The sequence below is a fragment of the Hyla sarda genome, chromosome 1, assembly GCF_029499605.1.
Source record: "Hyla sarda isolate aHylSar1 chromosome 1, aHylSar1.hap1, whole genome shotgun sequence".
NCBI classification, from domain to species: domain Eukaryota; kingdom Metazoa; phylum Chordata; class Amphibia; order Anura; family Hylidae; genus Hyla; species Hyla sarda.
The window spans coordinates 232,777,164-232,799,916 of record NC_079189.1 but is presented as its reverse complement, the minus strand read 5'-3'; the positions used below and the strand labels follow the sequence as shown (position 1 = coordinate 232,799,916).

At 43.1% G+C, this 22,753-nt stretch overlaps 1 protein-coding gene across 3 annotated transcripts in view; it reads right to left on the bottom strand.

Annotated features, from left to right (window-relative positions):
- The window catches only part of ANTXR2 (ANTXR cell adhesion molecule 2), a 270,321-nt gene that overhangs the window by 221,876 nt on the left and 25,692 nt on the right, over positions 1 to 22,753 (bottom strand). For all 3 annotated transcript variants that reach the window (XM_056568946.1, XM_056568945.1, XM_056568947.1), the window contains one exon: positions 14,915 to 14,986. In XM_056568946.1, the coding sequence (XP_056424921.1) occupies positions 14,915 to 14,986 (72 nt within the window). The remainder of the gene's footprint in view (positions 1 to 14,914; positions 14,987 to 22,753) is intronic.

Sequence of the window (22,753 nt, the reverse complement as noted above, 5' to 3'; positions counted from 1 at the left end):
AGAAGAAGTTACAGGTCTGTGAGAGCCAGAAGTCTTGCTTGTTTGTAGGTGACCAAATACTTATTTTCCACCATAATTTTCAAATAAATTCTTTAAAAATCAGACAATGAGATTTTATGGATTTTTTTTTCTCATTATGTCTCTCATAGTTGAGGTATACCTATGCTGAAAATTACAGGCCTCGCTCATCTTTTTAAGGGTATGTTCACACTACAGAGTGTGAACGGAATCTCCGCTCGCTGAATTCAGCGAGCGGGGATTCAGACTGGCAGCCGGCGGCGGCGGTAGAACCGCGCGGCACTGCGCCATCACCATTGACAGCTATGTAGTGCTCGCGGACTTGAACTTGAAATGAACATGTTCTTTCTCTGTGCAGAACAATTTCAGAGGCGGAATTGTCCGCCGCTGAAATTCTGCAGTGTGAACGGGTCTCGCGGAGACCCATTCACACTAATGTTAAGTTCACATCGCGGAGAACATACCCTAAGTGGGAGAACTTGCACAATTGGTGGCTGACTAAATGCTTTCTTGTCCCACTGTATTAATCCTATGTGTTGGCTGTTCATTCATTTATTCATTCATTACATCAGTCAGTCAAGAAGGACTTGTCACGGTCATCAAGGTGTTAAACAAAAAAGATCATAGTAACAGTAAACAGCAGTAAACACTCAGGAAACCACAGGTACTTTAATCTGTAGACTCAGTCAAGGTATACATTTGACAGAAACTAGGGTAAAGTTTGAAATGAATGCATAAGAACATTCATACCTGATGCTGAAAGGCCCCTAATAGTATATCAGGCAAGAACATTAAAGCTTTGTTCAGTTCTCCAACATCCCTAATGTTTAATGTGATCTGAGTTGTCTTGTCCATAATTTGCATTCAGATGCACAATATGAAAATGCATGAACAAGCACAATTCAACGCTTTAGACAGCGAGAGTGGCTGGAACACCAACTACCGAGTATGCTGAGCTGTGTAGACCCAGTTTTCATCCTGATTTTAACAGTATTAGTCTAACTAGATAACATACAATGTTTCTGGAAGGCTGGTCACCCTTTAAAACTTGCATACAGCCTGGCATCTGGATAAACGAAGCATAGATTAAGCAAGTCTGACTGCATTTGGCATGCTTCAAAAATGGCCATACAAGATAATTATCAGTTATACAATAGTGAAGTTTATCAAAAGTGATGGCTCTTGGCAGGGACTGCAATGCCTTCTGCAATCTGCACTGTGACCTATACTATGCTTTACATTCTTTATAATTGGATATATAGTGAGACAGAGAGACTGAAAACATACAGAATAACTATGGTCTACCTACCTATTATCTAATCTATCTATCTATCTACATATGATGTAGCTACCTATTATCTATCTATTTGCATATTTTCTACCTACCTTATTAATTTATTTTAATTTCAGTTGTTCCTCCTTGCTCTATAATTATATTATCTCTTATTTTCCCATCTACACACCCATATGAGGGCTTGTTTTTTGCGGGACCAATTGTACTTTGTAATGACACCTTTAATTTTTCCCTAACATATGCTCTGAAACCAAAAAAATTATATTTGTGAGGTGAAATTGAAAAAAAAAAAAAGCAATTTTGCAAATGTAGGGGTTCTCTTTTTTACGCCATTCACCTTGTGGTCAACCTTACATGTTATTTTGTTACTTTCGGTCGGCCTGATAACAGCAATACCAGATTTGTTTGGTTTCCAACATGTTTTACTTATTTAAAATTCTAAACTTTTAAGATTCTTTATTTTTTTTATTGCCATTTTCTGACCCCTATAACATTTAAATTTTTTGTGTACCAGGCTGTATGAGGGCTAATTTTTTGCGCCGTATTCTGCTGTTTGTATCGATACCATTTTGGTATTGATCAGAGTTTCTGTTGTGTTATAGAAATGCAATTCTGTGGTTTGGCATTTTTTTTTCACGTTAGCGCCAATGACTGTATAGGATATCTAATGTTATATTTTAACAGTTATGACAATTACTCATGTGGCAATACCAAATACGTTTATTTTTTATTATGTTTACATGTTTTTATATGGAAAATGGGAAAACGGGAGCTAATATAAACTTTTATGGAAGGGGTTAATGCATTTGTAAAACATTGTTTTTTTATATACACATTATCAGTCCCTTAGGTGACTTTAAGAAGGAATCACTAGATTCCTCTTACAGATCAATGAAGTTCCATAGAATTTCAATGATCTGTGTGATCTGTGCTCATTTGATTGAGCTTGTTCCAGGCAGGCTCAATCAAATGCAAATCCACAGCAGCCATGGGATGAAGAGGTGAGCAGGCACCGGCATAAACCGATGCTAGGACTGCACAGGAATGCGCCGTCTCATAGACGGCTATGCATTCCGTGCGGAGTCCGCAGAAAGAAAGAATGTGTTCATTCTTTCAGTGGACAAACAAATTGGAATTTTCGTGCTGGAAATTCCTCCATGTGCACAGAACAGCAGAATCCCGTTACCAAATTCCAGCACGGAAACGTGTGAACATGGCCTTAGACGCTGCTGTTAGCTTTGAGAGAGGCAATCTAAAGGGTTAATAGTTGGCCGCGGCGATCACCACATACCAGCTATTAGAGGTGGCCCTCAGCAACTGCAATCAGATGGGGGGTGCTAGGTATGGTGCAAGCTCAAGTCAGAAGCCTGCTCCATACACCCTGTGTGCCACCGAGTTTTCTGTCTGGCTATGCTTGCTCAAAGCTGGGCCAGATGGCAGATAAATTCACCCGGAACTGCATATCCCGGGCGCCGGGTATTAGGATTTCCACATCGTTGAAACATATTATAAAGAATTTATTGTTCTCTTTCTATAATAGCCACTAAGACAGAATACAGTGTTCTCTTGTATCCTCTCTAACCAACAACCATGATCGATGTCTGCTGTGTATATACTGTAGGTGGATACACGTGCACCTTCAGTCGGGAGGGCAGAAGGAGCAGCGAGCTGTAGGTCTTATATGTCATGTTGAAAAGCATGAAAAGATATAGTGTTGTTGGGGTAATAACTGCTAAAAAACAAATACAATGGACTCATAGATATAAGACCACTTGGGCAGATTTATCAACACTGGTGCAGATGATCAGTGGAGCAGTTGCCCATAGCAACCAATCAAATTCCTGCTTTAAATTTTCAGAGGCCTTTTAAAAATTAAAAGCTGGATTCTGATTGGTTGCTATGGGCAACTGCCACAATGTTCTTCTGCACAAGTGTTGATAAATCTCCCCACTATATTGGTGAGGAGAGAACACCCCCGGCTTTGTCTGCCCTCTCGCCAATTATTAAAGGAGAAGTATCAATTTTGGCAGGAAAGGTGATAAGTTTTGGATCGTGGGGGGGGAGGGGGGCCTGACTGTTGGAGCCCCCCACAAACTCCTGTACGGGGCCCAGGCTCTCCCCAGGAACAGAGCATGGCAACCTCCACACAGGGCCGTTTGAAGGAATTTGGAGGCCCCAAGCAAAATAGACATCCACCTCCTCCCCACCTTACGCATGCAAAGCCTACAGGAACCACAGCAATACTTTATATAAATAAAAAAGGAGGTTTACAGTGCAAATACTGCAATTGCATTTAATGTGCATGAAATTTGAACATTTTCAACAATTGAACATTTGTAAAAAACCACTGTATCATGCAATCCAATATACATTAAAAATACTGTTACTGACACCAATATTACCAATAATACAAGGAGGAATATTATCAACATACATATTTCCATTATACTGTTACTGACCAAATCCTGTATACTGAGACCAATATTATCAGTACCCCCAGATTAGACCCCCCCATCCGTATACATGTAGAACCCCCAGATTAACCCCCAGTAGGCAGGTAGTACCCCCAGATTAGACCCCCAGTAGTCAGGTAGTACCCCCAGATTAACCCCCTCCCTCCCAGTAGGCAGGTAGTATTCCCAGATTAACCCCCTCCCCCTAGTAGGCAGCTAGTATCCCCAGATTAACCCCCTCCCCCCAGTAGGAAGGTAGTACCCCTAGATTAGACCCCCCCGGCTGGTATTTCTGCAGTTGCCGGGAATTCAGGGCAGAACCTTCCCCAGATAAGGGCTTGCACAGCTACGCGGGGTAATGATGTTCGCTCACGTCACACTCTCAGAATACTTAGGGCCAGCGTCAAGATGTAGTAAAGCTGGCCCTTGAATTCTGGGAGCGTGACGTGAGCGAACGTCAATATGAGGCCGATGGGTGTAGCTGTACGGCACTTAACTGGGGGGGCGGGGACAAGTCCTGCTTCCGGAGAGAGCCAGGGCCCTGCACAGGAGACTGTCTAGACTAAATTAATACTTTCTGTTAGATGGCAGAATGTGCACCAAAGTGCCCAGAAGTAATAACAGATTAAGAACAGATTGGACAAAAGAAGTGCAAACGGAGACATTAATGTTACCCATAGACGTCAATGTTAAATTTATAATATCCGTTTATATTCTGTTATTTTTTACGGGAGAAATAATACTGCATGAAACACCTTTTCCTCGTCAAAAAAAACAAAAAAAAAACGGATCAGGAAGCAAACGGGTGATAAAAAATGTAAAAAAATTATTTTACAGCTGTTTGCAACCTGTTTGAAAAATGATCAAGCGGATTGATAACGTGCATTTATTAACGGGGGCAGGCAATCATGTGAATGAGCCCTAAGCCAGTTTTTTTAATCAAAAATTGCATCATATATTCGGTGCAATCAGTTATATTCACTTCCCCCACTGCATGCATATCAGATGTCAGTCTTTGTTGAAATGGAGAGATATGCAGAAGGCCAGGCAGAATCAGAACTATACGTTGCTTGCATTTTTTCTTAGTGGTAATTATTCAGTAAAAGAAGCACAGTGGAGATAACAAAAACTTTCAGTTTATAAAATAAACCTAGTGTGTGGAGTATATACCTACATGTCTCCCATTCTGTGCTCTTAAAGGGGTACTCCCGTGGAAACATTTTTTTTTTTTTTTTAAATCAACTGGTGCCAGAAAGTTAAACAGATTTGTAAATTACTTCTATTAAAAAATCTTAATCCTTCCAGTACTTTTAAGGGTCTGTATACTACAGAGGAAATGTTTTTCTTTTTGGATTTCTCTCTGATGTCATGACCACAGTGCTCTCTGCTGACCTCTGCTGTCCATTTTAGGAACTGTCCAGAGCAGGAGAAAATCCCCATAGCAAACATATGCTGCTCTGGACAGTTCCAAAAATGGACAGCAGAGGTCAGCAGAGAGCACTGTGGTCATGACATCAGAGAAATCCAAAAAGAAAATAATTTCCTCTGTAGTATACAGCCCCCAAAGAAGAACTGGAAGGCTTAAGATTTTTTAATAGAAGAAATTTACAAATCTGTTTAACTTTCTGGAGCCAGTTGATTTAAAAAAAAAAAAAAAAAAGTTTCCACGGGAGTACCCTTTTAAAGGATAAGTATCATGAAGAAAAACGTATCCCCTATCCGAGGTGATACTTATCCTTTAAGTGCCACCACTCCACACTCACAGCTGGGTAATGAATGGTCACATGATCTGTGACTCTCCACAATCATTGGTGACCACCAGTGCCTCCTATGTGTCACAGGACCATATGAGTGCCCAAAAAAAAAAAAAGATCACATCTTTCCCTGCTTGTTTCCTACACCTCTATTTAGTTTCCATTGTGTTCTACACTATAGCCATTGAAAGTAATGTACCTATTGAGCAAGAGGCATATGATGTATGTCTCTTGTCTAGCAAACATTTGGTGGGCTGGGTACAGAGTGTTTAGGTGGTAACGCAAAGCATTACCACATATGCTCATTGGGCTCAAGAAAAGTAAGCAGCAAAATAAAGAGTGTCTCTATCTCTTTCTGGAGAGGGGCAGGAACCCCTGTTATCTTGACTGGAGTCCCTGCTAATTTTAAGCGTATAGTAAACAAGTGCGGGGAGGAGGATGCACTCTCTCTCTGTGGACCCACCTAATTCATTGCACGCTTACTTAGATGAGAAAGGTGGAACTTTGCATCTAAGTGCATTTGGGCACACATGTGAGTAGGCACTTCCCACATTAGGTTTATTTTATAAAATAGAAATATTTAAGTAAAAAAAAATGCTTTCAGTGGCTCTTGATATTTGAAAATCTGCCATATCTTTAGACTGTTTAACTTAAGTTAGAACCTCCCCCCCAAAAAACAGATAAATAAATGTGCACCCAAAAATGGTACATTTAAGCCAGGCAGTTTTCCAAGAAGGCAACACTCACTTTTTAGAGAATAGAAAATGTGATACAAGTCACATGAGCCAGTTTTGTAGCATAAATTGCACCAGGAGTTTTGGTACAAGCTGTTTTGCGCATCCTCCTTTTTTTTTTACGTGTATAATAGCTCAGCGGACGTGTCATGGTTACATGCTGCCCATAAACAGGGGCAGTATATCCTGGTGACAGATCCACTTTAATGTGATCTGTTTAAATAGTACAACTAAATGGATTCTTAATTTCTTATTTGCTTACAATAAGCTCTTTCAATTAAAATCTGATTACATTACATCTGCCTTTATTCTTTGCATTTATCTGTTTGGCAATTAGGTGAATGAAGATGAAAAACAGACATTTAATGAACATATGATAATTTTGCCCATAGAGGTATGATAGGATTCAATCATCATTAGTGAACCAGTAATTAACTAATCACAAATAAAAGGAATACTTTACAGTCCTCTGCAGTTACCATAGCAGAACACATTATTTTTAGAGAATTTTTTTTGCTTTCTACTAGGATTAGTTTTGTGGTAGTAAAAGAGGCAAAATTGTCAAGGTCAAAGCTAAAGTTGATCATCCTTCAAATGTTCAGTACGAAAAAGACTAATGTAGAGCCCTGCATTGGGATTGGGATCCCGTGGGATCCAATAAAAAACATGAAGATAGGAATGAGGCTGCTGCTGAGTTAAAGAGAACGTGTCACCAAATGAAACTATTAATATAATGTTCCTTGTGTAAGTATCAGACACTTTCCCATTTACTTGCTTTTAAAATTATCAAAATAAAGGTTTAAAATGTAACGGAAAAAACGGCCACTAGGTGGCTCTGTTCTGTTCCCTGCCACAATTAATACAGTACGTTTGCTCTCCTCCTTGCCTGGCAGGAGTCCAAATTCAGGAAGTGTTTCTCTGCACGGAGCTTGATTGACAGCTGCACAGAAAGTTAAAGCTCAACAGATTCTCACAGAAAGCTGCACAGACTGAAACCTGCAGGAGAGCGTCACTGATAGCAAAACAGTCTGAAACATGCACAGAGCCTGAGGTCTTCTATTCATCACACCATTGCAACCATGTGAGGGCGGAAGTGGTCCCCCGACAGGCTTCAGTGATGTCATGCCTGATGAGAAATGTCCACTTTCTCCTGCTGGGAAATTGCACTATGTGAGCAAGAATAAAAGTAAGATACAGAGCTTGTTAAAGCTCTGAATTTTTTTAAGGGTGGGAGGGGTGTTAGGAGCAGTTAGGGAACATAGCCTGAGTTAGTTTAGAACAGTTTATTTGGTGACAGGTACTTTTTAAACTGGCACTGGGGATAGGGGGGACATTTTAGCAGGAGCGGGCAGGACTGGACACATCTGTTAGCAGAAGCAGGAAGGATTGGACACACATGTTGCGGTAGAGGGTGGGATTGGAAAACACCTTGCAGGAGCGAGCAGTGATGGTCAAAAATCCAGCAGAAGTGGGATTAAAAAAAGGATTGTGCAGGGCTCTAGACTAATGCACAATGATTGTTTTCTAGTCCTTCCCTAGTTGAAGAACATTCTAGTAAAGAATTTATCATTTTTGAAGCCATGGCCGGATTAAGATAGGGTCTGATGGGTCTACATCTCTAGGATCCTACCTGAAAATAGGCTCAGCCAGAGAAAAAAAAAATAAAAGGACATTTGCTAACTTGGAAATTCAGAACACTTGTTCTGGATCTCCAGTTGATTTGAGAGCCACCAAGCTGTAGGTGTAGGTCGCAGTCAGCTTCAGGGGGCTGTTTTCACCAACAGCTTTACTGGGGACTATCTTCCTACTGTGGTGGGAGTACTTGGGAAATACCTGCTAAATTGGGAACTGCCAGGCTAATCTGGGGACTACCTGCCTAAAGGGGAGAGCTGCCTTGCTAATCTGAAACTACCTGCCTTCTGGGGGGTCTGTAATCCTACTGGGGGAGGGTCTAAATGCCTAATGTGGGGGGACTTCCTGCCTAATGGAGGACTACCTGCCTAAGGAGGGGGAATACCTGAATACTGGTGAGACATTCCAGCATAATGGAGGGACTACCTAACTGCTATGAGAGACACATTTTTAACAACTTTTTGTTAAGTTTGGAAAATGTTCATGAATTCTAGAAACATATCATAGAACCTTTGTAATGGAGTATTCCCTGTTATATACTGTACACAGCTTTCAGGATGTTAGTTTATTACTCTGAAAAAAAGGTTTGTTACAAAGATACTAGTTGTCTATGGCAGTGTTCTCAAATTTTTACCCTCCAGATGTTGCAAAACTCCAACTCCCAGCATGCCCAGACAGCTATCTGGGCATGCTGAGAGTTGAAGTTTTGCAACATCTGGAGGGCCACAGTTTGAGACCACTGGTCTATGGCAACAATCTTACTGGTTGACAGAGGCAGTTACAGGGGTTATCCACCGTTCTTTCTCTAAAACTACACATCACATAGTTCCTTGTTTGTAAGTGTGAGGTCACTTTCCTTTATCCCACACATCAGCCACCCCACCCATTGAAACACAAATGCATTCCAATCAAAAGACCAGTGTTTTCTAACCTGGGTGCCTACAGCTGTTGCCAAAAATGATCTCTCTCCCACCCAGTGGTTGCTCTATCCATTGAAGCGGGACAGGCTCCATTTGCACACCTGACTAGTGATGTCATGTCTCGGCCACACTGCAACCTGGGAAAACCTGAGACCTGAGTAATTTTGTATGCTGTTAAAACTAAATATTGGGGCAAAGATCACAGAAGAATTTCAAGACCACCATCAAACACAGGTACAGACACTATATTATGAACTACACTAACTTTACAGCCCCTGTAGCATAGTCAAATAAAAAAAAATCCTGGAAAACCCCTTTAGAGTCGATTCACACGTACAGTATTCTGGTCAGATTTGATGTGCAGGATTTGAGGCTGTGTTCAGTCATTTAGTTTCCACTGAAATCTGCAGCAGAAAATCCTGCGCATCAAATCCTGTGCATCAAATCTGTGCCAAATACTGTACGTGTGAATAGACCATTAACATCACTGTTCTTAACTACTGTAACTATGGGAAAAATATTTAGCCACTAAAGCAATGATGGTAGACTGATAGAGAAATTGTAACACTGAAAATAAGAGAAACAAAAAATGATTATGCCAAAAACATTGAATCAATCAGATAAATTCCCTTTGCTCATTGGATTGCCATTCTTTTTTCAATAACTATGTTTTTATTTCAACATCCTCAATTGGTGCGGCACTATGTTACATTTCCTGCACTGCAAACCACAAAAGAAACTTTTGCATGATTAGTGTTTCCTGTTTTTTTTATAACAAAGAATGGGAATTGGTGACATCAGAGGGCACAGGGATGTTAGGATCTGGCTTTTATTAAATGTTTGAAGGTTTTCCTATACTGTGCTATTGACTTGCATGGAAATCAAAGACTTAAAAAGAACCTGTCAGGTCCCCGTTGCTTCAACCACCGGTAGGAGAGTAGACTAGCTGTTCTCCTTAGCTCGATGTGATGCAACATAGAACGGGGGGAAAAACACTTTAAATCAGGTAAACCATGATTGGTTATTTAATCAAGAGTGAGGGGATGCAGCAGCTTCCAGTCATGGACCCTTCTCACACCTAGATTGGCTTGATTGACAGCCTGAGAGCAGGAAGAAGCCCTGCATTCAATCAAGCATAACTTGCAGAAAAAAGAAGCAGTAAAAGTGAATGGAAGCTGTTAAATCCCCTCCTCCAAGGAAAAAACTTTTTTTTAGTATTGTGTGTCAGAGAGGTGTGACCTGGGGCCACAACACCTCTCCCCACAGATGTCACGCCCTCCTGCTGACTGACATACAGGGCTCGTCTGTCCACAGTTGCCCTTTGTAGTTAGCCACAGCATGCACTGTCAATGTGTATTAAGGTGCTTGGACGGTGAGTCAGAAAGTCAGAATCACTGGCAGACTCATTGCTCATGCACAGTAATATACATTGGTGGCCCATGTGCTGACTACCTACACAGGGTCGGCACTGGCAGGTGAGTCCTGTATGTCAATCAATAGGAGGAGTGTCACTTTCAGGGTGAAAGGCGTTGGGGCCCTGGGGTATACCAGACCCCAGGCTACACCCCTCATGGCATGATATTTAAATATTTTTTATGGAAAAAAAGCAACAACATTTGTTTAAAAAAAAGTATACCTGGTTGTTACAAGGATAAAGGACATGACCGATAAACTTTAACTTTTTTTTTTGTCACATAGAACTGAGGAGACCAAAGTGTCAGAACACTTTTCTCCTCACCTGTCACCTGATGGGTCCCAGGGCCAGTGTGTGAGCCTCCAGAGACCTGAGAGGTTCTCTTTAGCCAATTCTAATGTCCCACATGTCAACTTACCTCATTAGCATGTAGCTAATGCACCCCGACCAATGTTCAGAAGAACCTGGTCTCTATGGCCATGCTCCCTTTTATATTCCCTGCAAATTATATCTTCTACGACCAACCATTTCACCAATCCGTATTATCACTAAAAGCCACCAGAATGATTTGAAAGTAGCATTCTGGGCAACAAATAATTCTTATTAACAAAAGCTATTTTTACAGAAAATGTGGTCCTTTTAGAACCCTGCTCTGCTCTAAAAGAGGTGCTCTATAAGTTGTCCAACCCTTAATCAGGGTTCACACTTACTATTTTGTTCAGTATTTTTTAGCCAAAACCAGGAATAAAACCAAAAACATAGAAACCCTATAATGGAAACATTCTGATTCGGTTTCTTGTTAAAAAACTGTCAAGAAGAGGAGAAAATCTCTATAGCAAACCTATGCTGCTCTGGACAGTTCCTGACACGGGCATCAAAAAAGACAAAAAACTAATTCAAAAAGAAAATAATTTCCTCTGTAGCATACAGCTGCTAAGGGTAAAGACTTTTTAAGAGAAGTAATTTTACAAATCTGTTTAACTTTCTGGCACCAGTTGATTTAAAAAAAATATTTTTTCCACCAGAGTACCCCTTTAAGAACATCTTGAGAAAAAAAACCTTACATATTATTAAAGGGTACCTCTCATCAAAAAAACTTTTGATATATTATAGATTAATGTATGCAGAATAACTTTACAATTGCATGTTATTAAAAAATATGCTTCTTTCTATTTAATTTTCCACTTTGAAGAAATGACCACTAGGGGTCTCCCTACCAGTCCTGGCAGCAAGCATTTCAGACTCATGCTGGAGTCTTAAACACTACGAGCTGCCAGTCTGCTTTGTTCACAAAGGAGAACACTCAGAGCTGCCAGCCTGCTTTGTTCACAGCATGTTTGGCTGTGAACAAAGCAGGCTGGCAGCTCTGAGTGTTTAGGACTCCAGCATGAGTCAGAAATGCTTGCTGACAGGACTGATCGGGAAAAATACAATAGAAAGAAGCATATTTTTTGTTAACATGCTATTGGAAAGTTATTCAACATTCATTAATCTAAAATATATCAAAAGTTTATTTGATGAGAGGTACCCTTTAATCAAAACCCATCTACAAAATCCAGGATGATTGTAATCTAAGGGTACGTTCACACGGGTGGATTTTTTTTCCGCTGCGTATTTGAAAGGGGGCGGGCTCTTCTCGGCTGTCCACAGTAGATTTTCCGTGGTGGAATTTACGCTGTGGAAAATCTGCCGCAAGCCCAATTAGTAGGGACTGCGGCGGATTTTCCGCAGCGTAAATTCTGGCGCGGAAAATCTGCTGCGGGCAGCCGGGGAGAGCCCGCCCACTTTCAAATATGCAGCGGAAAACTGGCAAAAAAATTCACCCGTGTGAACGTACCCTAAGGGTGAGTTCCCACAGTGCATATACGCAGCGTATTTTACGCTGCGCAAAATTTACGGCAGCAGCAGGAAATACGCTGCGTATCCCTTGCTCACTATACACACAGGGCTTTCAGATGGCAGCACTATGTGTTCAGTGAGTTTTGGAGGCGGAGCCGCGCGTCACAGACACTCCGGCACACGGCCCCGCCTCCAAAACTTACTGCACACCTAGGGCTGCCGTCAGAAAGCCCTGTGTGTATAGTGAGCAAGGAATACGCAGCGTATTTCCCGCTGCTGCCATACATTTTGCGTAGCGTCAAATACGCTGCGTATACGCCCTGTGGGAACATACCCTTAGGGTGCATTTATACCATGGAATCTCCACCCAAAGATATTCCTGTATACAAGTTCATACAGGAAGTCTGTCAATCACTGAGTAGGACCACCAATGGACTCCTAAGCCCAAAATGAGCAGTGATCCCAGTAACAAGTTATACTGAACCTTTTTTTTTTTTTTACAACAAAATACACACAGCTCCTCTTGATCTATACCATGTGGCCTGTAGATTGGACTGCAATTTCATGGTGACAGGTTCCCTTTAAGACAATATTATGTTCCAAGTGTCCTGACTTACCATTTTCACCACTACAGGGGAGTAGGTGATATTGTAGCATCAGTAAAGTACTAACAGCAACCCCAAATTGTCCATACCAATATGCCCCCCACATTACAGCTTTAAGAAAATGTGCAGCATATGTTACCATGTTGCATGCCCCTTTGTCCCATATGGTAAGCATGAGGACAAGTATTCCTTGCAATGAAAATACAATTTTCACTTTGTTCCGTTAAAACAGAGTGAGTGGCTTTTTAATGTCGGCTCTGAAAACCACGCTTCCTTTTATCAAATGCAGCTGTCCCACATAACCATCCTTTGTCCTTATCCTGCTCTCATGTCCTTGACAGAGGGAAATAGGGCAAGACTGTACATTCAAGCTCTACTATTACTCAGTACTGCAGGAATGCTGTTTACTGCTCACTGGTCATACATAGGGTCGAATAAGGATTTGCTCACTAAGGTTTTTTTTAAAGTTAGAACTAAATTGGAATAACTTATAATTCTCATGTTTTGTTAGAAAAGAGAATAAGGCTAAGTTTCTACTTGTTTTTTATTTTTTTTATTTTTGGGGGGAAAAATGCCAAGAAAAACGCCAATTATAACAACATTTTAATACATTTTTAAAACAGGGATCAATTTATGTGGGCAGGCAGGGCATTAAAAAGGTAGCCGACAATAATAAAAATGTAGTGCGTGTGTGTTTCTAACTTTTTATTCTGAATTTTTTAGGTGGTACTACTACTCCCAGCATGGAACACACTGTTCCATGATGGGAGTAGTAGTACCTGTACTAATTGACAGATCACCCTGGGTCTGTTGCGATCCTTCTGTATAATGTATAGATGTGGCCAGCTGCTCTTCTATGGTCCCCTGCACTGACGTATATATACACATGTTCATATTTCCCGCAGAGAGCTGTGATTGGCCAGAGGGTTCCAGCCAACCACAACTCTGTGGGAAATATGAATAGCTGTATATATATATATATATATATACGTCAGTGCAGGGGAGCAGAGAAGAGCAGCCGCATCTATACATTATACAGGAGGATCACAGCGGGTGTCAGGAGTGACATCCACTGTGATCTTTCCTTAACTGCAGTTACTACTGCTCCCAACATGGAGCAGAGTGTGCTCCATGATGGGAGTAGTAGTACCTGCAATTAAGGACAGATCACAGTGGGTATCACTCCTGACATCCGCTGCGATCGTCCTATTTATTGCAGAGATGCGGAGCGGCTCTATACAGCGCTCGCATCTCTGCACTATACTCTGGCCAGTGATGTGAATAGAACATGGCTCCTTCATATATCCTCCTGAGAGCTGTGATTGGCTGCAACCATATGGCCAATCCCCACTCTGGGCAGAAAATATGAATGAGTGATGTTCTATTCACATCACTGGCCGGAGTACAGAGCAGCGAACGCTGTATAGAGCAGCTCCACATCTCTGCTATATTATGGATGATCGCATCAGGTGCCACGACGGGGCGATATGTCTTTTAGTACAGGTACTACTACTCCCGTCATGGAACAGTCTGTTCCATGCTGGAAGTAGTAGTATAACCTAAAAGATGTAAAAAAAAAAATAGAGGAAAAAAAAAGTGAAACGCACACTTTATTAAAAATTCATTAAAAATTAGTTATAAAAAATATAAATTTAGTTAAATATTTTTTTACATCACTACTGCATTCTTATTTATTTATTTTTTTGGTACCCAACAAATTTTGGGTACCAAAAAAAAAAAAAAAAAGATGCCAAAAGGGGCCAAAAATGCAATTTCCCCTCAAATGCAAAAAACGGCAGAAAAAACGCAAGAAAAAAACACCAAACAAAGGAAAATGCTGTGGCGTTTTTTCTGGCGTTTCTTTCTTGCATTTTTTGAGGCCACAAAAAGAAGAAACTTAGCCTTAGGAACAAAAGCTTAATAGATAACTAGACATATTTGCTGTTAAGTGCAACATCATGCAACAACTGAAAGCATGACACAGATACTTATCTTCCAGATGCAAACTGTATCAATGCAACAAAAACAAGTAACTTACAGCTATATGAAGAATAAACACTAATGCTAGATCAAGAAAATCCCACTAGGAATAATTCTGAACCTCATAGGCAAGGGATGTGTTAATAAATGTAATACTATTTTTTTTATGTATAAAATACAGTTTAAAAACATGGGTAAAATTTATGAATGTTTCTTATTTTGCCTCATAACCACACAAGACAAACATGTGAAAGATCAGACTTGACCTTACCTCACAAATCTCTCAGTTAATGTCTCCACAAAGCTGTAGATTTCTTGCCAGTTATGTGCCACACTTCCCGACCTTTAGAAGAAAAAATGGAAAGTTAATTTATATGATGACTGTTTTTGAATGTATGAAGATGGCAAAACACTGTCAATAGTTGTTGGCGGAATGTTAGTTTGACTGACAGCCATTTCTCCTCATCTTCCCATAGACATGAATGTTAAGCATCTAGAGAGGAGGGGTAAGCCACAGCCAGACACCTGTCTGTGGAGAGAGGGATAGGGACCTTTTTCCCTAACTGTATGGGGACCTTAAAGGGGTACTCTGGTGGAAAACATATTTAATTATTATTCTTTTTTTTTTATCACCTGGTGCTAGAAAGTTAAACATTTGTAAATTACTTCTATTATAAAATCTTAATCTTTCAAGTACTTATTAGCTGCTGGATACTACAGAGGAAATTATTTTCTTTTTGGAACACAGTGCTCTCTGCTGACATCTCTGTCCATTTTAGGACCTGTCCAGAGCAGCATATGTTTGCTATGGGGATTTTCTCCTACTCGGGACAGTTCTTAAAATGGACAGACATGTCAGCAGAGAGCACTGTGGACATGATGTCAGCAGAGAGCTCTGTGTTCCAAAAAGAAAATAATTTCCTCAGTAGAATTCAGCAGCTAATAAGTACTGGAAGGATTAAGATTTTTTAATAGAAGTAATTTACAATTCTGTTTAACTTTCTGGTACCAAGTGATTAAAAAAATAAAAAAAAATAATAATTATAATAATCACCAGAGTACCTCTTTAAGGATATGTTCACACAGGGTAATTGTTTCATGCAGATTGTCCAGGAAATTCTTGTAAAAAAGTAGTCAAAATCTTAGACGAATCTGCATCAAAGCAGATTTAAAGCAGAAAAAAGGCAGTGCAATTGGATTTCAAACACAATCCTTGCCAAAAAAATCACATGCAACATTATGGAGTAAAATTTTAATCCATGTAATAAATTTCAAACATAGAAAATACCATGGTTGCAGATATCCAATTGAAATGAATGAGGCTCAGATTCCATGTACATTTCTAATCTATGTTGATTCCCACTGACTACTGAGCATGAACATACGCTAAATAAGTCAAGAGGCAAAACAAAAATACATCTAAAGGAAAGGTTACAACACCAAAATAAAAGTGGATTATTTACTGTGCCAGAGAACATCATCATGGTGCACTCACTAAAGGTGAGAGAATCGAAGCTGGCAAACCCAAATTCGTTATGAATTTCATGAAATATTTGATTCACAATGAATGTGAATATCGCCACGATTCTATTGCGCAAATTACTTCATTAAACTCCACTTACTGCGGTCCAGGCTCCAGGGCATCTAAAATGGGGGATCCACATGTCAGTACATGGGGCAAGGACCGCTGGGAAGGCAGGTAGGCAGGATGACCCTGAATCACATGCAGCCTATGAGCAGCCAGTAACTTCTGTGATGTCACAGCCCTATATATTCGGCAGCCATTTTGGGGCTCGTCATTTCATTCATTACCACTTCAGAGAGATAGGACGGACATTGCTGTGTGTGTGTTACACAGAAAAGCTTGTTGCAACAGCGTTTCACCTCTTAGTCACCTCAGCTTTCTGTAGGACACAGAGCGATTAACCCCTCAGTCACTGTGCAGAGCATTGTATTACAGAGAGGGGCAGAGAGCTGTGTGTTGCCTAAGCTGCAGAAACATTTTCACAGGAGGGAGAAATAATTTTTGGGGCATGTCTGAGTCTTTGTTCCACAACAACTGATCTGCTGGTTATACTAGTCTGTAGACGGTATAATCTATACCCAGCAGTCCATTCCTAATAGTATTTGAGAGAGAGTCTTTTTGCAATTTTGCAAAATTTTGGCATATGGATGCCGTAAAACTAAGGATATAGTCCAGGCGCTGGTCCTCACAATGGATGGTGTCAGGAGTCAGGTTTAGGTAAAATCAAGGTTCCTTTATTGCTAGCAATAAAGGAACCTTGATTTTACCTAAACCTGACTCCTGACACCATCCATTGTGAGGACCAGCGCCTGGACTATATCCTTAGTTTTACGGCATCCATATGCCAAAATTTAGCTTTTTCTGCTGAGGACTTATGGTCACTCAGAAAGGATCCGGAGCAGCGGTCACCCTCATCGTCTCAAGCGAGTCTACAGGCCTCCACAGGTGTTGTGCCCTCAGCACAACACTATCTGGTAAGCTCACATCTTACTTTACCCTCGGGCTTACCGTTTTAAAACTTATTGCACTAGGAGCGCACCTTGTCCTTTTTTGTTTCCCTTTTCTTTTTGCAATTTTGGGATCAGTACACAGTGACTGTGCGCTCCAGCATTGTTTGTACTGCCGGTGCTGTGGGCAATTTATTTTTGCGTACTGTAGCGCATGTTTCTGTCCTCATAAGTGCCCACCACATACCTACATCTAAGTGGTATACTATTTTGTACCTGTTAATCTGTCAATGGCCTAGATACTGTGAAAGTCAGGGCAAAAGTAATCACTTGCTGGTATTTAACTAAAATACGTGTACTGCCCTGCATTTTTCTGCCCTCATAAGTGCATACCACATACGTACATCTAATTAGTGTACTATTTTGTACTTGTTAATCTGTCAAGGGCCTAGATATTGTGAAAGTCCAGGCAAAAGTATTCACCGGCTGGTGTTGTACTCAGATACTTTTTTAAGTGTACTGTAGTGAATTTTTCTGCCCTCATAAGTAGTGTACTATTTTGTACCTGTTAAACTGTAAAGGGCGTAGATACTGTGAAAGGACAGCCAAAAATACACAGCTGCTCCTGTTCTAGACAAATACTGTTGTTACGCCGAGCGCTCCGGGTCCCCGCTCCTCCCCGGAGCGCTCGCTACACTCTCGCTATTGCAGCGCTCCGGTCAGATCCACTGACCCGGTGCGCTGTGATCCTGCCTCCAGCCGGGATGCGATTCGCGATGCGGGTGGCGCCCGCTGGCGATGCGCACCCCGGCTCCCGTACCTGACTCGCTCTCCGTCGGTCCTGTCCCGGCGCGCGCGGCCTCGCTCCCTAGGGCGCGCGCGCCGGATCTCTGCGATTTAAAGGGCCACTGCGCCGCTGATTGGCGCAGTGGTTCTAATTAGTGTGTTCACCTGTGCACTCCCTATGTATACCTCACTTCCCCTGCACTCCCTCGCCGGATCTTGTTGCCATTGTGCCAGTGAAAGCGTTTCCTTGTGTGTTCCTAGCCTGTGTTCCAGACCTCCTGCCGTTGCCCCTGACTACGATCCTTGCTGCCTGCCCCGACCTTCTGCTACGTCCGACCTTGCTTCTGTCTACTCCCTTGTACCGCGCCTATCTTCAGCAGTCAGAGAGGTTGAGCCGTTGCTAGTGGATACGACCTGGTCACTACCGCCGCAGCAAGACCATCCCGCTTTGCGGCGGGCTCTGGTGAACACCAGTAGTGACTTAGAACCGGTCCACTAGCACGGTCCACGCCAATCCCTCTCTGGCACAGAGGATCCACCTTCTGCCAGCCGGCATCGTGACAGTAGATCCGGCCATGGATCCCGCTGAAGTTCCTCTGCCAGTGGTCGACGACCTCACCACGGTGGTCGCCCAGCAGTCACAACAGATAGTGCAACAAGGCCACCAGCTGTCTCAACTGACCGTGATGCTACAGCAGCTACTACCTCAGCTTCAGCAATCATCTCCTCCGCCAGCTCCTGCACCTCCTCCGCAGCGAGTGGCCGCTTCAGGCCTACGACTATCCTTGCCGGATAAATTTGATGGGGACTCTGAATTTTGCCGTGGCTTTCTTTCTCAATGTTCCCTGCACTTGGAGATGATGTCGGACCAGTTTCCTACTGAAAGGTCTAAGGTGGCTTTCGTAGTCAGCCTTCTGTCTGGAAAAGCTCTGTCATGGGCCACACCGCTCTGGGACCGCAATGACCCCGTCACTGCCTCCGTACACTCCTTCTTCTCGGAAATTCGAAGTGTCTTTGAGGAACCTGCCCGAGCCTCTTCTGCTGAGACTGCCCTGTTGAACCTGGTCCAGGGTAATTCTTCCGTTGGCGAGTACGCCGTACAATTCCGTACTCTTGCTTCAGAACTATCCTGGAATAATGAGGCCCTCTGCGCGACCTTTAAAAAAGGCCTATCCAGCAACATTAAAGATGTTCTGGCCGCACGAGAAATCCCTGCTAACCTACATGAACTCATTCATCTAGCCACTCGCATTGACATGCGTTTTTCCGAAAGACGTCAGGAGCTCCGCCAGGATATGGACTTTGTTCGCACGAGGCGTTTTTTCTCCCCGGCTCCTCTCTCCTCTGGTCCCCTGCAATCCGTTCCTGTGCCTCCCGCCGTGGAGGCTATGCAAGTTGACCGGTCTCGCCTGACACCTCAAGAGAGGACACGACGCCGCATGGAGAATCTCTGCCTGTACTGTGCCGGTACCGAACAATTCCTGAAGGATTGTCCTATCCGTCCTCCCCGCCTGGAAAGACGTACGCTGACTCCGCACAAAGGTGAGACAGTCCTTGATGTCAACTCTGCTTCTCCACATCTTACTGTGCCTGTGCGGATATCTGCCTCTACCTTCTCCTTCTCTACCATGGCCTTCTTGGATTCCGGATCTGCAGGAAATTTTATCTTGGCCTCTCTCATCAACAGGTTCAACATCCCGGTGACCAGTCTCGCCAGACCCCTCTACATCAATTGTGTTAACAATGAAAGATTGGACTGTACCATACGTTTTCGCACGGAGCCCCTCCTAATGTGCATCGGACCTCATCACGAAAAAATTTAGTTTTTGGTCCTCCCCAATTGCACTTCTGAAATTCTCCTTGGACTACCCTGGCTTCAACACCATTCCCCAACCCTGGATTGGTCCAAAGGGGAGATCAAGAGTTGGGGTACCTCTTGTTTCAAGGATTGCCTTAAACCGGTTCCCAGTACTCCCTGCCGTGACCCTGTGGTTCCCCCTGTAACCGGTCTCCCTAAGGCCTATATGGACTTTGCTGATGTATTTTGCAAAAAACAAGCTGAGACTCTACCTCCTCACAGGCCTTATGACTGTCCTATTGACCTCCTCCCGGGCACTACTCCACCCGGGGCAGAATTTATCCTCTGTCCGCCCCAGAGACTCTTGCTATGTCTGAGTACATCCAGGAAAATTTAAAAAAGGGCTTTATCCGCAAATCCTCCTCTCCTGCCGGAGCTGAATTTTTCTTTGTGTCCAAAAAAGATGGCTCCCTACGTCCTTGCATTGACTACCGCGGTCTTAATAAAATCACGGTAAAGAACCGCTATCCTCTACCTCTTATCTCTGAACTCTTTGATCGCCTCCAAGGTGCCCACATCTTTACCAAACTGGACTTAAGAGGTGCTTATAATCTCATCCGCATCAGGGAGGGGGATGAATGGAAAACGGCATTTAACACTAGAGATGGACACTTTGAGTATCTGGTCATGCCCTTTGGCCTGTGCAACGCCCCTGCCGTCTTCCAAGACTTTGTTAATGAAATTTTTCGTGATCTCTTATATTCCTGTGTTGTTGTGTATCTGGACGATATTCAGATTTTTTCTGCCAACCTAGAAGAACACCGCCAACATGTCCGCATGGTTCTTCAGAGACTTCGTGACAATCAACTTTATGCCAAAATGGAGAAATGTCTGTTTGAATGTCAATCTCTTCCTTTCCTAGGATACTTGGTCTCTGGCCGGGGACTACAAATGGATCCAGACAAACTCTCTGCCGTCTTAGATTGGCCACGCCCCTCCGGACTCCGTGCTATCCAACGTTTTTTGGGGTTCGCCAATTATTACAGACAATTTATTCCTCATTTTTCCACCATTGTGGCCCCTATCGTGGCTTTAACCCAAAAGAATGCCAATCCTAAGTCATGGCCTCCTCAAGCGGAAGACGCCTTTAAACGGCTCAAGGCTGCCTTTTCTTCTGCTCCCGTGCTCTCCAGACCTGACCCATCTAAACCCTTCCTATTGGAGGTTGATGCCTCCTCAGTAGGAGCTGGAGCTGTTCTTCTACAAAAAAATTCTTCCGGGCATGCTGTTACTTGTGGTTTTTTTTCTAGGACCTTTTCTCCGGCGGAGAGGAACTACTCCATTGGGGATCGAGAGCTACTGGCCATTAAATTAGCACTTGAGGAATGGAGGCATCTGCTGGAGGGATCAAAATTTCCAGTTATTATTTACACCGATCACAAGAATCTCTCCTATCTCCAGTCTGCCCAATGGCTGAATCCTCGCCAGGCCAGGTGGTCTCTGTTCTTTGCCTGGTTTAATTTTGAAATTCACTTTCGCCCTGCCAATAAGAACATTAGGGCCGATGCTCTCTCTCGTTCCTCGGACGCCTCGGAAGTAGAGCTCTCTCCGCAACACATCATTCCTCCTGACTGCCTGATCTCCACTTCTCCAGCCTCCATCAGGCAAACTCCTCCGGGGAAGACCTTCGTCTCTCCACGCCAACGCCTCGGAATCCTCAAATGGGGTCACTCTTCCCATCTCGCAGGCCATGCGGGCATCAAGAAATCCGTGCAACTCATCTCTCGTTTCTATTGGTGGCCGACTCTGGAGACGGATGTTGTTGATTCTGTGCGGGCCTGCACTGTCTGTGCCCGGGATAAGACTCCTCGCCAGAAGCCCGCTGGTCTTCTTCATCCTCTGCCTGTCCCCGAACAGCCTTGGTCTCTGATTGGTATGGACTTTATTACAGACTTACCCCCATCCCGTGGCAACACTGTTGTTTGGGTGGTCGTTGATCGATTTTCCAAGATGGCACATTTTATTCCTCTTCCTGGTCTTCCTTCAGCGCCTCAGTTGGCAAAACAATTTTTTGTACACATTTTTCGTCTTCACGGGTTGCCCACGCAGATCGTCTCGGATAGAGGCGTCCAATTCGTGTCAAAATTCTGGAGGGCTCTCTGTAAACAACTCAAGATTAAATTAAACTTTTCTTCTGCTTATCATCCTCAGTCCAATGGGCAAGTAGAAAGAGTTAACCAGGTCCTGGGTGATTATTTACGGCATTTTGTTTCCTCCCGCCAGGATGACTGGGCAGATCTTCTACCATGGGCCGAATTCTCGTATAACTTCAGAGTCTCTGAGTCTTCTTCCAAATCCCCATTTTTCGTGGTGTACGGCCGTCACCCTCTTCCCCCCCTCCCTACTCCCTTGCCCTCTGGTTTGCCCGCTGTGGATGAAATAACTCGTGATCTTTCCACCATATGGAAAGAGACCCAAAATTCTCTCTTACAGGCTTCATCACGCATGAAGAAGTTTGCTGATAAGAAAAGAAGAGCTCCCCCCATTTTTTCTCCCGGAGACAAGGTATGGCTCTCCGCTAAATATGTCCGCTTCCGTGTTCCCAGCTACAAATTGGGACCACGCTATCTTGGTCCTTTCAAAATTTTGTGCCAGATTAATCCTGTCTCTTACAAACTTCTTCTTCCTCCTTCTCTTCGTATTCCTAATGCCTTTCACGTTTCTCTTCTTAAACCACTCATCATCAACCGTTTCTCTCCCAAACTTGTTTCTCCCACTCCTGTTTCCGGCTCCTCGGACATCTTCTCCGTAAAGGAGATACTGGCCTCCAAGAAGGTCAGAGGGAAAACCTTTTTTTTGGTCGATTGGGAGGGCTGTGGTCCTGAAGAGAGATCCTGGGAACCTGAGGACAATATCCTAGACAAAAGTCTGGTCCTCAGGTTCTCAGGCTCCAAGAAGAGGGGGACACCCAAGGGGGGGGGGGTACTGTTACGCCGAGCGCTCCGGGTCCCCGCTCCTCCCCGGAGCGCTCGCTACACTCTCGCTATTGCAGCG